Source organism: Dermacentor variabilis, chromosome 3 (assembly GCF_050947875.1).
Source record: "Dermacentor variabilis isolate Ectoservices chromosome 3, ASM5094787v1, whole genome shotgun sequence".
NCBI lineage: Eukaryota > Metazoa > Arthropoda > Arachnida > Ixodida > Ixodidae > Dermacentor > Dermacentor variabilis.
The window spans coordinates 37,830,838-37,844,518 of NC_134570.1; the positions used below are offsets into that span (position 1 = coordinate 37,830,838).

A 13,681-nucleotide genomic window follows, 5' to 3' on the forward strand; every position below is an offset into this window, starting at 1 on the left:
CGTGTCAGTATGAACAGCCGAGTTCCTTAAACTGCTACTGCGATCAAGACGCATATATATCACGGACTGTTGCTACTGATTCTCGGTTTTGTTTAACTTCATCATACTTACAGTTTGCGCATGCTATAAAGTATTATTAGAGACAACTGTGCTCGATATAATTCCCCACTTATATGCCGTGCACTTTTCTCGCGAGAAGGCGGCTGCCATCGCTGACACCGTTGGCAACTGAGCGAGTTTTTGCTGCTGTATCGAATGCACTGTCTCCTCTTTCCTTTTTGACGCAGAGGTAAACAATGCTTCTTTGGAATTAAGAAATGTCAGCACAAAAACCCACACAGACCCACCATTTATGGGAATGCGACCGGTAGCGATCGGGAACGATGACCAAAATACAAGATGTTGGCACAGCGCTGTGTCGCCGCTTGCCGCTTACTGTGTACGTGCCGTGCGAAATGAGTAGTTATCAAATCGCTATAGGGCCGCAACCTAACTATAAGAGCGGTTTCCTTCGTCCAGACTGCTTATTTCTTTAAGTCCAGCTCCATCGGTAGCGGGTACACGAACTCGACGGGCTCAGGCCTAACCCAAACTTCGCTAAACAGGATCAACATTGACTCAAACTTCACATGCACGGCTTGAGAGGACTGAAGCTCGTGCATTTCAACTTCGAAGGCATGTCGACGCATTTTGAGCGCGAATAATTATATGTACAAGTGAATGAGCTGCAGCTATCGCGTTCTCGGTTCGACGGCTAATCACGTAGGGTTCTGTCAAGCTATCACGGTCGACACTCTGATTTTGTCGGTGCTGTCGACACGAAAGCCCGTCGCGCTATATGACAACTCGTACCCATCGGTTGCGTCGTTGTTGGCCTGTTACGATCAAATGATCTCAGTGACACAGTGCTGAATAGTCGGCCAATCGTCGGTGTCAGCGTCCTGTCGGTCTTGTATCGACCCAATGTTACCACGCCTTAAAACAGTACATGAAGTCAGGCACGTGCTGCCACCACCAACAGTGGGCCGACGCTGTAAGAAGAATGCGTCAGCAACGTGTTTTTGAAGTGTCGCCCAAGTGTAACGCAGGGGTTTATCGATAAATTTGACAGCCGTCAATGCAAGGCGGCAACTACGTGTTTAATGGTGCAGTTCGGACCAAGCCCTGGCCCTTTTCAGTTTCAAAGTGGAGTTGCAGTCTTACGCACGTTTTCGGCACCGCACCGCACCGCACCGACGCCGAGCTACCAGTAGAGTTTCAACGCGGTAGATGGCACGAGCGTTTGCAACAGCGCGCGTCCAAGCGCTTTTTATTTTTTTTTTTTTTCAGGGGTACTTTCCCCCAATATCTGGCCGTTCGGCCGCGCACGCGCGTCCCTTCCAAAACGTTTCGCGACTAATCCGCTAGGGCAGGGCGCATGCACCGTCGCGCCGTGAAAGAGGCGGATTCTGCATCGGTAACTGACATCAAACATTCAATACCAAAGGTCAAGACAACCTCCCATGCACAGCAGTCAGCAACGCAGCCTCCAGGCTTGCCATCGGTTTAGCACACAAAGGCACCGGTGACGGTGACGGTCACCAGGTGACGGTGTCACCTGGTGTCATATTTGTGAGACAGATGGCATATTAGTGAGACACACTGCATGTATAAATAGACTAAGAGCCAAAGACATGTGCCTCACAGGGATGAAAGACAAGTAAGATGAAGCACCAACAGCAGCTACGTTAGAGGCAATGGCCGATATATAAGTATATTTTGTCCTTGTGTGAAGTGACCCCTACAATACTAGAAGTCAAATCAGAAATCACACATCACGTGTAACCATTGCTTAACACAAATTTGGAGTTCCATCTCATATTCTCACAACTCTACAACATGCTAGAAGGGCAGTCCACAACTGCAGCGCTTACCTGGCGTTGAATTCGTGCCATCAGAGCCCGAATTCTGGGTGACGTTTGTGGTGCTGTTGGCAGCATTGGTTTTGCTAGGACTGAGAGGCTCCTTCTTGACCTTGACCCCAACTGGGTACGGGCTGAACTTAGGCGGCCGGAAGAGTGGGCGAGAGCGCATGGCACCGGGACCTCGCATGAAGTGTGGCGGCGGAGGAGGAGGAGGAGGGGGCCCAAACACCCGCAGGGGGGGTCTCATAGGCCTCATGTGGTCTGCACCCCGAAAGGTACCAGGTCCCCCAGGAGGCATGGGCGGCCTACCTCCAGGAGAGAAGCATGGTGGCCCTGGTGGGAACTGGCCGTAGGGTCCACCAGGGGGCGGTGGTGGTGGTGGTGGTGGAGGCATCACTCCTCGAAACATTGGGCGCGGGGGCCGCGCAGGCCGTGGGAAGGCTGCGTACGTGCAGGAACGCAATGCAAGTGTGAGGACAAATCCAGCACTTGGCGGCAACAATGTAAAAGCCAGCTAGAAATATGAGGAAAGCCCAAACCAGCAAATGCGTAACAGGCTTGTAAGGCCACATTGAAATAAATTGAGGAGTTACACAAGTGTCACCAAAATGCCGACTTCAACAATGATGATCAAAACCAATTTCAACTGAGCCAACTGACAACCGACTTTTTCAGAGTTTAACTAAAAGACTTTTCTTCTAAATTCAGCGTACGGATTTCACATGTGAAACACCTTGTTCAATTATTTTATACTGGCTTTACACTTTCTATACAAGATGATGTAGTCTTCACTCAGATTTCCTTTTTCTTTCACTTATATCTAAGGGAGCAAACCAGTTGCTAAGGCTAGATCCAGCCATAAAGCAAGTTCGTTGACAAGCTGCTGAGGGGGACTCACTCCCTACTGATTTTTACCGCAGTTGTGTACACTTTTCACACCGTGAAAACAACGACTGGTTTCGAAGTGTTGGCAGCATGCCATGGAAGCTTCATGCCTAAGTGCTCTTTAGTTTTATGAACATGTACCCCTGCAATCCAGAGGCAAACAGGGCAGTGATCATAATCGAACTTTTTGTGAGTATTCAATAGCAATTTACTCTCTTCAGCTAATACCAGGAGGTTGCTGAATAATACCAGGAGGTTGCAGCACTTAGACAATTCCAATTAATAAATATTTTTGAAAAATAACATGAGTTTATGCAGTCAAAGTTTTCATAGTTTCACATCCTTGGATGATGCAGAGTTATGCAGGTGATCTCACAGTCAAATTAAGCAAAGTTTTTGAAATAGAATGCTGCTGTTCTGGGAGATTCGAACAGAGTTGATAAAAAAAAATGTAACAAATATGGTATATCAATTCACTGAAAACTGACTGCAGTTCCATGCTACATTGTTTGTTGTGGCTTGGGCTACAGCAAAATTTGGATTTTAAAATGAACCTCTGAAAATAAACAAGCTATAACATAGCACATGATTGTATTGCACCGACAGAAGAACTTAAAGCACATAAAAGCAGATAAAGTGGACAAACGTGGCAGAAACTAATCTCGAGAAGAAAGGGGGTTAACCGAGGGGCCCGATTTTTATTAGTCATATCATAAGAAGCCAACAAACACTTGACACCAAGGACAACATAGGGGAAATTGCTTGTGCTTATTAAATGAATTAATGGAAATTAAAGTGGATGAAAAAACAACTTGCCGCCGGTGGGAACCGAACCCACAACCTTCGCATTTCGCGTGCGATGCTCTACCAATTGAGCTACCGTGGCGCAGTTTCCCCATCCACTTTCTTGGGTATTTATGTCCTAGTAGAACCCTGGGAGTGTTAGCCAGCGCCAACACTCATAGACCGTGGCGGCGGATGTGGAACGTCCTTTTTGCCGCAGGTGTCACGAGAACGTGATCTTTTTTGGTGAAGGCAACTGGTCAATAAACCCACACATGCTACCTGAAGGCATCAATGTTGCCGGATTCGAGACCCTAAACTTGTAAACTAAACTCGTAGCATAGAAAAAGAAACTAACTCGTAACATAGTAACATGCTTAATAGCATAGTAACCCTGCCCAAGACCTTGGCTTTTAAAAATAGTATAGAAAAACATTACTCAACCTGCTGCAGGTAATATTAAAACATGGCTGGTGGTATAAAAGTAGTAAAAAGACACCATGAGAAGAACATTACTTTTTTAAAGCAATAAAATACTCCACGATTCCATGGCTCATTAGCATGAATCATGAATCTTACAAGCTGAGAATAGACACAGCAGAAAATTAGAAATAACATGTTTCATGGCACTATCCACTAAAGTGCTTTAAAAATAATGCTAATGAAATTTATCTATCAGAACCTGAATAATTCAAAACCACATGATGAACACCACCATAGAGGGACATGCAAAGAGGCCTAAGCAAATATAATGCAACAATTAATTTTGAAACAACCTTATTTGCTTCATATTCACCCCCTGGCTTATTCTGTTAAGCTCAACATGGAAAATGTATTGAACAGAATTGTTGCATTAGCCCTATCCTGTGTTTCTGCTGAAATGTTGGGGAATGTGGGTATTTGAAACTTTCTAATAACAAATTGAACACTGTCCTGTTCTAATTCCGTCTTTGAATAGAACAGTCACTATTCACAAAATATGAATATTTTTCAAATCGCCTTCAAATACATGAAATGGTCAAATGTAATGGCATCTCCATAAACTCCGACCATATTGACTAACAAAAAAGTTTTTTTGCTGTGCCATTAGTACAGATAACTCCGGTTTAGTCTCAAATGTATGCATATATGCTAAGTGGCCCGCAAGACTACCTTTTTAAGCTTGCAATAATGCATGACCCTATAAGCTCTGAAGAGTCCTGCACAAGGGAACAAATTGCCTTTTTGTTCCTACCAGTCCATTTGTGCTTTTAATATACCTCGCTACAAAATGGGCAATGTAATGACAAGAACTTGCTAAAACTGTTTATACCAGGACGAATCAGAAAGTTTTTGCCCTTATTTTTTATTAGCTAAAATAAGAAACAAAAGGTAATTACAAATATACATGCTATCTACGTACCTTACACTATTTTTTCACATAGTCTCCAAACCAGTTGAGACGTTTGTGCCATCGAAGCACTAAATTTGAGATGCCCGTGTAGTACTTGTAGAATTCATTCGGCTGACTGTGGAACTGTCGTCGGACTGCTGTCTTGGCTTCACTGTTGCACATGAAACACTGTCCTGCTAGGAACTTATTCAGGGAGACATCTTTCCCCATACGTAGGCTGTATTTCCCTGTGGATTTTGATGGGCGTTCGTCCCTTGCTACATAGAAAATGAATTAGACTTTGTTGCTTGTATGCCTTCGACGTGTGAAGCACAACTGCCATCTTTAACTGACAACTGCATAGTGCCATGGAGCTACCGGCAGACAAGGCCGGGCAGGTCCAAGAAAGGACCACTACTGGGAATGGATATGTTGACTTCGCATTTACAGCCGTAATTTGGCTAAAAAAAAAAAAAAAAATAGGGACGAAGACTTTCTGACTTGTCCTCGTAGTAATCATGAAAATGGCTGTCCATTATTCAAAAAGCATTCAATATTTGTTTGAATATTCCAATCAAGAAACAAAATATGTCCTGCAAATCTGTCAAGAAAAAACACAAATTGCTTTATTTACAATAAAAGCTGCATCGTCACAACAAAAGCTACATCATCCAGAAACAAAAACTGTCCCACTTACGTCCAAAGCTGTGTTGTCGAGAAAAGAAACAGAAACTCTCGCACTTACATTTGGCTTAAACAGCAAATGATGGCAGTCAATGAAAGAAGCACAAACAGAAGCAACCACAGATGCACACCCCGCTTTGTCCAACGGTTGTCGTGACTTGCACAAGCAGTACTTAAGTAATGTGGCTTAAGAAATGTTACTGCTACCAGAAGACTGGCACTACGCTTCTAACGCCCCAAGCACCACAGCAGGGGCTGCAACATGACGTGGGTGGCACACGGCCACATGCTGCTAGCAAGTGTGGCGCAACTTACCAACGGCTTCACTTGAGGACACACAAATAACCTAGATTTTGTTCCTGCCGCCCAGTCGTGGTGCATATGTGAGGCGCAATCTGTCAAAAGTGTTATCTTTGCCGCACTTTGGCAGGGGGAAAAGGGGAGGACGCAGCTATATTTATCTGGCCCTCTTCATCTCGACGATGCACATCTGTCGCCTCAGCCTATGCACCACTCAAAATGCAGGTCTTTCATTTGCGTATTATTTCTTGTCGGCCGTTTTTCGCTCCCTTAGAAACTTTTTTGAGGATTACTTCAAAGTGGAGTTTTGCGGACGCGCCCAGTGTGGTCTTGGATGAGGCTCTCGGTGATCAAAAATAACTTGGGCTGCGAGGTCAGGAAGTAACTGAGAAAAAAAATCAGGCGGTTCCCCATACAGGTAGTACGTAATGAAACATGCCGGTGAACACGGCGGTTATGGCGTAACTAACGAATTGCGAAAACGAATGCCAGTCATTACTCTTGGTGCTCAAGGCAGTCAGAAGTGGAAATGAAATGTTTTGTGCAGTCACATTTCAAGAGGAAGCTCATACAGCGTACAGCGACTCACGAATTCGACTCGCAGAGTTGCAACAAAAAAATATAATAAAGCATTCGCGCGCCATTCCCACCGCTTCGAGAGACAGGAACCGGATCTCAAAGACACACCATGCGCGGAACCAAACTCTCCGATGGTATTTAACGGCCGAGTGGCTTTAACCACGACGCTCGCAAATCGAACGTATAAAACGCGGATGAATGACAGCAGAGAAGGGGTCCGACGCAGGTGACACACCTCGCTTGCCGCGGGAGCGTTGTAGTGGTAAGCGTGCTGTATTGCGGCTCAGAATAATGTATCACGGACGTGATTGTTCGTGCTGCACGATTTGTGTAGCCAAGGGAGAAATCAATCATGCTTGGGAAGAACAAGTGAAAGGCTCCGTAATCTAGAGGCGAAACTAAACTTTTGTAAAAGTGCTACGCGGTTGGCAACAAGTATTCGTCTTTTCAGAGCGAAACGGCGTACCTTCACGCACATTTTAAAATTTTTTTTTAGAGGTGAACTATCGGCTGGACATCCAACCCACAAGTATGATAGCTCTTCAACGTTAGGCTTAGTCGCGTGTGGTCTGGCCGAGCAACAGCCGGCTACCGTGGCACCGGTGAATGGCACAGACGAAACCACTTACCTGGAACTCTCATAACCATGCTGGGTTTTACGCTTGCATAACACAACAGGCAAATATGTCAACTTGCACGCATTTTCCACTATTCCGGATTAACACGAGTTTCCAACTTGCCGGCTTCGCGCACCCGCTAAAACAGCAACGGCGTGGTAAAAGAAATAAAAGGTAAATAAATACACTACCCGCAACCGTGTGGAGGCGCTGCGATCGGAACCGCAATATTTTTTATTTTTCGTTCGTATCCAATGGTGCTTTGAAAGACATCACAGTCGTTTGATTAGTAAGTGATGCCAGCTGCTTTGACTGAATGAAGACGAACTCGCGTTCCTTGTGGAAAATTTGTGTAAAAACTTATTAATTCTGCATTGAAGTTTACTGAAGCCTCGCGCAGTGGAGGGAAGGTGGGTGCGTTTACAGCGGTGTGTGCTGCAAGACGTCGTCGGTAGTTATGTAATGGCACGAGTGTAGTACAGTACATAAGTAGATACATTGTAAATTTCCGTGTGAAGACGGTCAATGAAGCTTCGGTCGACGCTCCCTCCGCAAGCCCTTTGTACGCGTCGGATGCATTAACGCTAACAGGGCACGTTGTGGAAACAACTTTGGGGTTCAAAACTGCGTAGTCGACTTCACCGACGTGCTACTGGCCCTGTGTTAAAGCGGCCTCTCCGTCCGTACTCGAAAAAAAAGAAGCGCAAAAGCTCGATATGTCACGACGAGACTCTGACGACGCCGCAAGCAGTCCGCATGTGGCAGACAGCGACGACAACGAGTCCGGGGAATTTGAAGGCGCCGTCGGCGGCGTGGCGGCACACCCAGCGCCGTCTCCATGGGCTGCATTCCCCGATCTCATCAGAGTCCGCACGAGCCCAGGAGGAACAGGCAGCATGGGAAGCGAAGGAAATCTCCAACACGGCGAAGGGCAAGGCGACAACCCCTCAGGCTCCCGCGTCAGAAATGCGAACCCACCTGACGTTTCACTTCACGCTCGCGAAGGTGCGCCAAGCGACGACGTCAACCTTCTTAATTTCATACCTAGCTCCCACCAGCGAGTTGGGGGCGCACTTCCCGACATGGCTGCGGAATCGGAACTCAGACACACCATGCAAGCTTCGTCGTCGCTTTCGCCTGCGGCGCGCGAGCACATCGCCGAAGTGCGCCCTACTCTGCGCGGCTCGCCGCACGACGCCGGGTCGTCGTCGCGCAGGGGCGGCAGCGACCAGCCTGGCACGTTGGCCAGCATGGCTGCTAATGTCCAAAGAAGTTCGGCGATCTGCCGCAGCGGCCGACCGTCCTGTGGCCGAGACAATTGCCCCGATGCCGTGGACGCGGCCGCGTTGCGAGAGTCCAACGCCGCGCTGACGCGCCGTTTGTCCACAAGCGAGAGCAGAGTCCGCGACCTTGAAAACCAGCTGCGAGACTTGCGCGAACGTGAAACGCGTAGCGAACGCAACTTTCAACTCGTCGTGAACGAGTTGCACGTTGTTCGTGAATCGCTGATGGCCCTCGAGCATTCGTCTAGGTCTCTTGCCGAAAGATTCGAAGCGAACATCGGGGGCGGTGCAGCTACCGCAAGCGCCAAGGCGACCGGCCTCGACGCGCCTCGCGGATCCTGTGTTGAAGACCGGCTGTCCAGCATCGAAACTTCTCTAGACAGACTTTGCTCGAGAATGTCAAGTCTTTCTGGTCGCACAGACATTGTTCCAGGATCAGACGTCCCCACCCCTGCTGTCCAGTCGCTTACAAAGGACGAGGTAACACAAGCAGTGCAGGAGGCTCTACGCAGGCAGTCAACGCAACAGAAATCTCTGCTTGAGGATGAGCGAAGACGTCTCATGCAGTCATTTGCTGAATCCTTCCAAGTTGCCATTTCCCAGTTCCTTCAGTCACTTAACTCGGACAACTTGGACAGTTAACTGTGTGTGTGAACTGACATGTCGTCTAGTTTCTCTGTCATGAATGAAAGAAAAACTTTCTGGTTCTTTCATATATACTGTTACTCCTCACGTAAAAGCTGTAGAAGCACCGAATACACTGGAACAAAGTGGTGCGTGGCTTGTAAATGTAGGAGGTCGGTTTTCTTTTGATCAACAAGATATATTTTCTTCCTTCTTAGCGATAATGCAAGCCAACAACATGATAATGTCTTTTTAAAGAAGGAAAATAGTTCTTCTACAGCAAAAAAAAAAAAGAAAAAGAAAAAAAAAGTCATGTATCCACAGGCAGCATTGTTTGATTTTAGCAAACTTGTTGCACTTTTATGGGGGAATACCGGATATTGCACCCAAGCTGTCTTCCAGGCAAACAGCAATTCGCACTGAAGTTCTCAACAGATTTAGAAAATAACATTTGTGGCCCTTCTAGAGATTGACAGGAAGCTGCCAGACACTTGTAGCCAGCTTTAAAACATGTACGCTTACTCCATCTTTGTAGATTTTTAAGAATCGCTGATAGCTGAGGATACTGGAGTATGAATTCAACAGTGCTTAAGAGACCTAGCGCACTTTCTATAATAGTAGTAGCTGTGAAATACATTGTTTTGGTATTGCATACTTACACATAGCTGCACATTTATGAATATTGGGCATGCATTTCTTTGTTTTATTACCAGAAAGTGTCATTTTCCCACTGGTGTTCTGAATGTAGCGGCAGCACACTGCTCCTTTCCCCATCAGTGCTCACATTAGAGCACGGCCACACACGAGCCGCCTTTATGATGCACCTCTATTGGGAGGCCTATGCTGAAGCATAGCTATTGAAACTTTTCTGGCTCCAATGTGGCTATGAGATTATATTCACTCAAATTTTACTAAGCTTACTACAAGTTCAAGCCATAGCCATATGCTCAGTCACATTTAGTGGTGTCATGTACACTGTACACCAATTGGCTAAACCTCCATAAGGGAAATTCCTGAGCAGCAGTGTGCGTGACACTGATGAAATGCTGACCACTAGAGAGTTAATGAGGGATGTTCCATCATGCAAAAGCATTCAGGGCGATCGATGATGAATAGGGCAAGCTGATGCTGTCAGTGCTACGAGAGTTGACATCAGCGAATAGTTTGTTGCAATGTCTTTTGAATCTCGCTGAACGCAGGCTGCTGTGTTGCACCTTACTGAATTGTGGAAATGTCGTGAATCTTCACATTGATGTCGGAAAATAGCGTGGGTTAAAGCACTTTTTATGTATACACTCGGGCACAACATAACTTGCACATGGTGTTCTGTTTCACGCATTACGGCACATGTGGCACAATAATGCTTAGTTTCAACAGTCTACAGTAGAATCAGAAAAGCCGCATTATAGTGCACATGCAGATCTTTTATTTTAGCTTTGTTCAGCATTTCAACTTGAAACTTTCATGTCTCTCGCTGCTTGAAGTGTGCCAAGGTAAAAACGTTAAGTGACTCTAGTGAATGCTGCAGGTGCCTATTAATTATGCTTCGATAAATGATGCATGAACAAGGGAAGTCTCCACCCAGAGCCTGCTTCAGTGTGGGGCCCTGTCATTTACAAGGCAACAGCAGCTTTTCATTGGCAGGGCTAAGGGAGAGAGGGGCCCATGCATAAACCCCACCTGAGACACTGACGAAGGAAAAAAAATTAAGTTATGGGGTTTTACATGCCAACACCATGATCGGATTATGAGGCATGCCGTAGTGGGGGATTTCAAAAAAATTTCGGCCCCCTCGGTTACCTTAACGTGCACCTAAATCCAAGTACATCGATGTTTTCGTGTTTCACCAGCATAGAAATGCGACCACCGTGGCCGGAATTCGATACTGCGATCTCGTGCTTAGCAGCCCCAACACCATAGCCACTAAGCAACCACAGCGGGTCCTGACAAAGGAAAGTCGTCCTGTTGAAATGCTAAGTCTTAGCTAAGGCTTCCCTTTGAACCCTACCTTTGTCTAGGTTATTTTTCACATTTTCAACAAACATAGGGTGAGCGCACCATCATGTAGGTGGTCTTGGTGGTCCACGATTGACACCTGAATGTTTGTACTTCGGTGTATACAATGCTGAGTCAATAGAGTGATGTTCATGTCAAAATTTTCACTGCTGTTGATGCAGTGGTGAAAGAGCACAGGGCCGGGCTAATGTAACAATTCTATTCCAATTCTTTTCCTTTGTGTTTTTCGTCAGTGGTCGAAATAGCGCTCCACCTGCATTATCACCAGGATCAGCCGGTCGTGAGCAGTGGATAATAGGAATAGAATCGAGCAAAAGGAATTGCTTCACTATATCATCCCAGGACTTTAGGTTCCACCTTACCATTTCACGAGCCTGTTCCTGTAAACCAAGCTCCTTGCGCTATGCCTGCAACTGAAAGCATTACTAAGTCAGAAAACATCAGTGGGATGAAAAAGCATGAGGGCCGTATTTCGTAAGGATTCTTTCATTTTCTATTCTTTTTTACCCTTCGCCAGTGGCTAATGTGCTGTCACAGCACCGCTATCACGAAGGTCAGCCACTCTGTGCAACAGATAATGGAATCTAAGCAGGAGAATCGTCATAGTACAGTCTTGGAATGCTTATTGCTACTTCACATAATCACTTGCAAATACAATGTCTGTTCACTGCATATTCAGCCATTTAAACAATTTGCAGCCACAAAACTTGGCATCAAAAAAATTGCATGAGCGTTGCTTTACTCGTTCGCGTTTCATTCTGGCCCAGTAGTACATGCCTGCCATAAACCTTTTCTTGTATTTACAGCTATGAAAACTTATAACCCTTGCAGCTTTGCTGGTCTCATTTCTGCTATGATTTAGACTTTATCTGTGCGCCATTTACCTACAAGCATGTCAAAAACTTTGCTAGCCAACTTTGCTAGAAAAGAACCTTAAAAGCAGACTGTTTCACCTTCGGCTGGTATGTGCTGCTGTATTGAACACGCTTGCCTGCTAATACAAGTAGTTCGTTTTTACACATGGTTATCAGCATAGGTGTACTAACGCAGTGCGTGATGCATCTTGGCCCGTCTTTAGCTATTTCTAGACTTGCCATAGTCGCCCTGCATGCAGTGAAGTGGTTAGAAAATTTTCAATAGCCCAAGATTACGGTGCCACAATGCACAATTAAACTTGCCTGTGTGCACCTGTGCAGGTTGTACTGCTACTACTAAGCATGCCCTTTAGATAACTGCCTGGAGGTTCGCATCGCAAATGCATTAGTTTTTACGCAGCGGCTTTTATATTTATTTTCTGTCATTTCCCCTTGGAAATCTCGAGGCAACTTTTGATTGTGACTACGCGGGACTTGCACAACGATGATATTCTTGCTTTGTAAATGTGCCACAAATAAAAAATTTTTCAGAATCATCTCGCGTTGCTCTTTTGCGGCGACGAGTCTTGCTGTTACACCATGCACGTGATGCATGCATCGTTAAGCAAGCGCTCTTTTGCGTCATAATACAACACATTTACTCTAAGAAAATGTCCATTGTAAATGTCTTGTCCTAAATGACTAATAGATAACAGCATTGAATGAAACAAGGTATAAAAGTACATGTTAGTCAATAAATTGCCATAGAACCAGAGGCTTCAACTTGGACAATAAGAGACAATCAATTTACTATTTGGATTAGTGGTTCAACAAAAACTCTTGTTTGCAGTTCTTCAATGGAATACGCTTTGTCATTAGTCGAGAAAATGAAGGCACAATCTTTTCCTTTTTGAAATGCATCCAAGTTGCATCGCCGTATCAATGTAGACATGAATTTTCAGGACCGTAGTCACGTGTTTTGGCTGTTTTTATGCAGTACGAATCGAAAATCAACAAAACGTACACAGTAGATTGTGCAGTTACATTGAAATACAATATAATCCTTTCTCTTTCTCTGGTTTTCTTTTTTCGAATGAACAATTAACTATTTCCCAAGCGACGCCAAAATTTGTGACATCACAAAGAGTCTGACAGAGAGATTTGACAGTGGCTCACAATGCGTTCACTCCTGCTAATATGTACTACTTACTGCCTTGGGTGAAATTCCAGAAGCATATTCTATCAACACAGTTTATTTTTCTTGAGTGCCCCTTCAAACTGAAATATTGTCAGCTTTATTTACAACATAAAATGAACAACACTATGTTAAGGTTCATAGCCTTTTTATGCATTTTCGCTGGGCTAAAGTTCACTGCTATACTGTTTTTTCCCATATAAAAATGAAACAACATTAAAGGGGACCTGCAACACTTCTTTCAGGTCACCATATCGTAAGAATTATGATGATCACTGCAACCAAACCCAAGTTGCCGATCAGAGAAATTGCAAAATACAACCAGAGTGAGAGTTGCCCTCAACTCAAATTTTCATGGTTCTAGCTGTCAGATTTCACTCTCTAAGCCTGACATCCCATGACATCATAGGGTGGTGCCAATAGCAGCAGCACGCGGTACGATCTCGAAGGCCATGGTGTCACTGCTATGGCGGCAACAGCTTCCGCGAGGCGGCTGTTGGTACATAATGTGTCCGGCATGTTGATGCGTCATTCTCATGGTTGTAACACCTTGCTCGTGGCTGCGTGATAATTAGGCAAAAGGAA

General features: G+C 45.3%; 2 protein-coding genes across 4 annotated transcripts in view; one reads left to right on the forward strand and one right to left on the reverse strand.

Moving 5' to 3' along the window:
• Positions 1–7,297, reverse strand: part of LOC142575425 (uncharacterized) — a 44,062-nt gene extending 36,765 nt beyond the window's left edge. For all 3 annotated transcript variants that reach the window (XR_012826643.1, XM_075684790.1, XM_075684791.1), the window contains exons 1-2: positions 7,137–7,297; positions 1,914–2,345 (exon numbers count right to left, since the gene is read on the reverse strand). Coding sequence is in view for 2 of the 3 variants with exons in the window: in XM_075684790.1 (XP_075540905.1) it covers positions 1,914–2,345; positions 7,137–7,155 (451 nt within the window). In the remaining variant the exon portion in view is untranslated. The remainder of the gene's footprint in view (positions 1–1,913; positions 2,346–7,136) is intronic.
• A 90-nt stretch (positions 7,298–7,387) lies between these two features.
• On the forward strand, positions 7,388–12,458 carry LOC142575426 (uncharacterized). The gene has a single exon (XM_075684793.1). The coding sequence runs from the start codon at positions 7,841–7,843 to the stop codon at positions 9,047–9,049; it is 1,209 nt and encodes a 402-aa protein (XP_075540908.1). The 5' UTR covers positions 7,388–7,840; the 3' UTR covers positions 9,050–12,458.
• Positions 12,459–13,681: the final 1,223 nt, after the last annotated feature.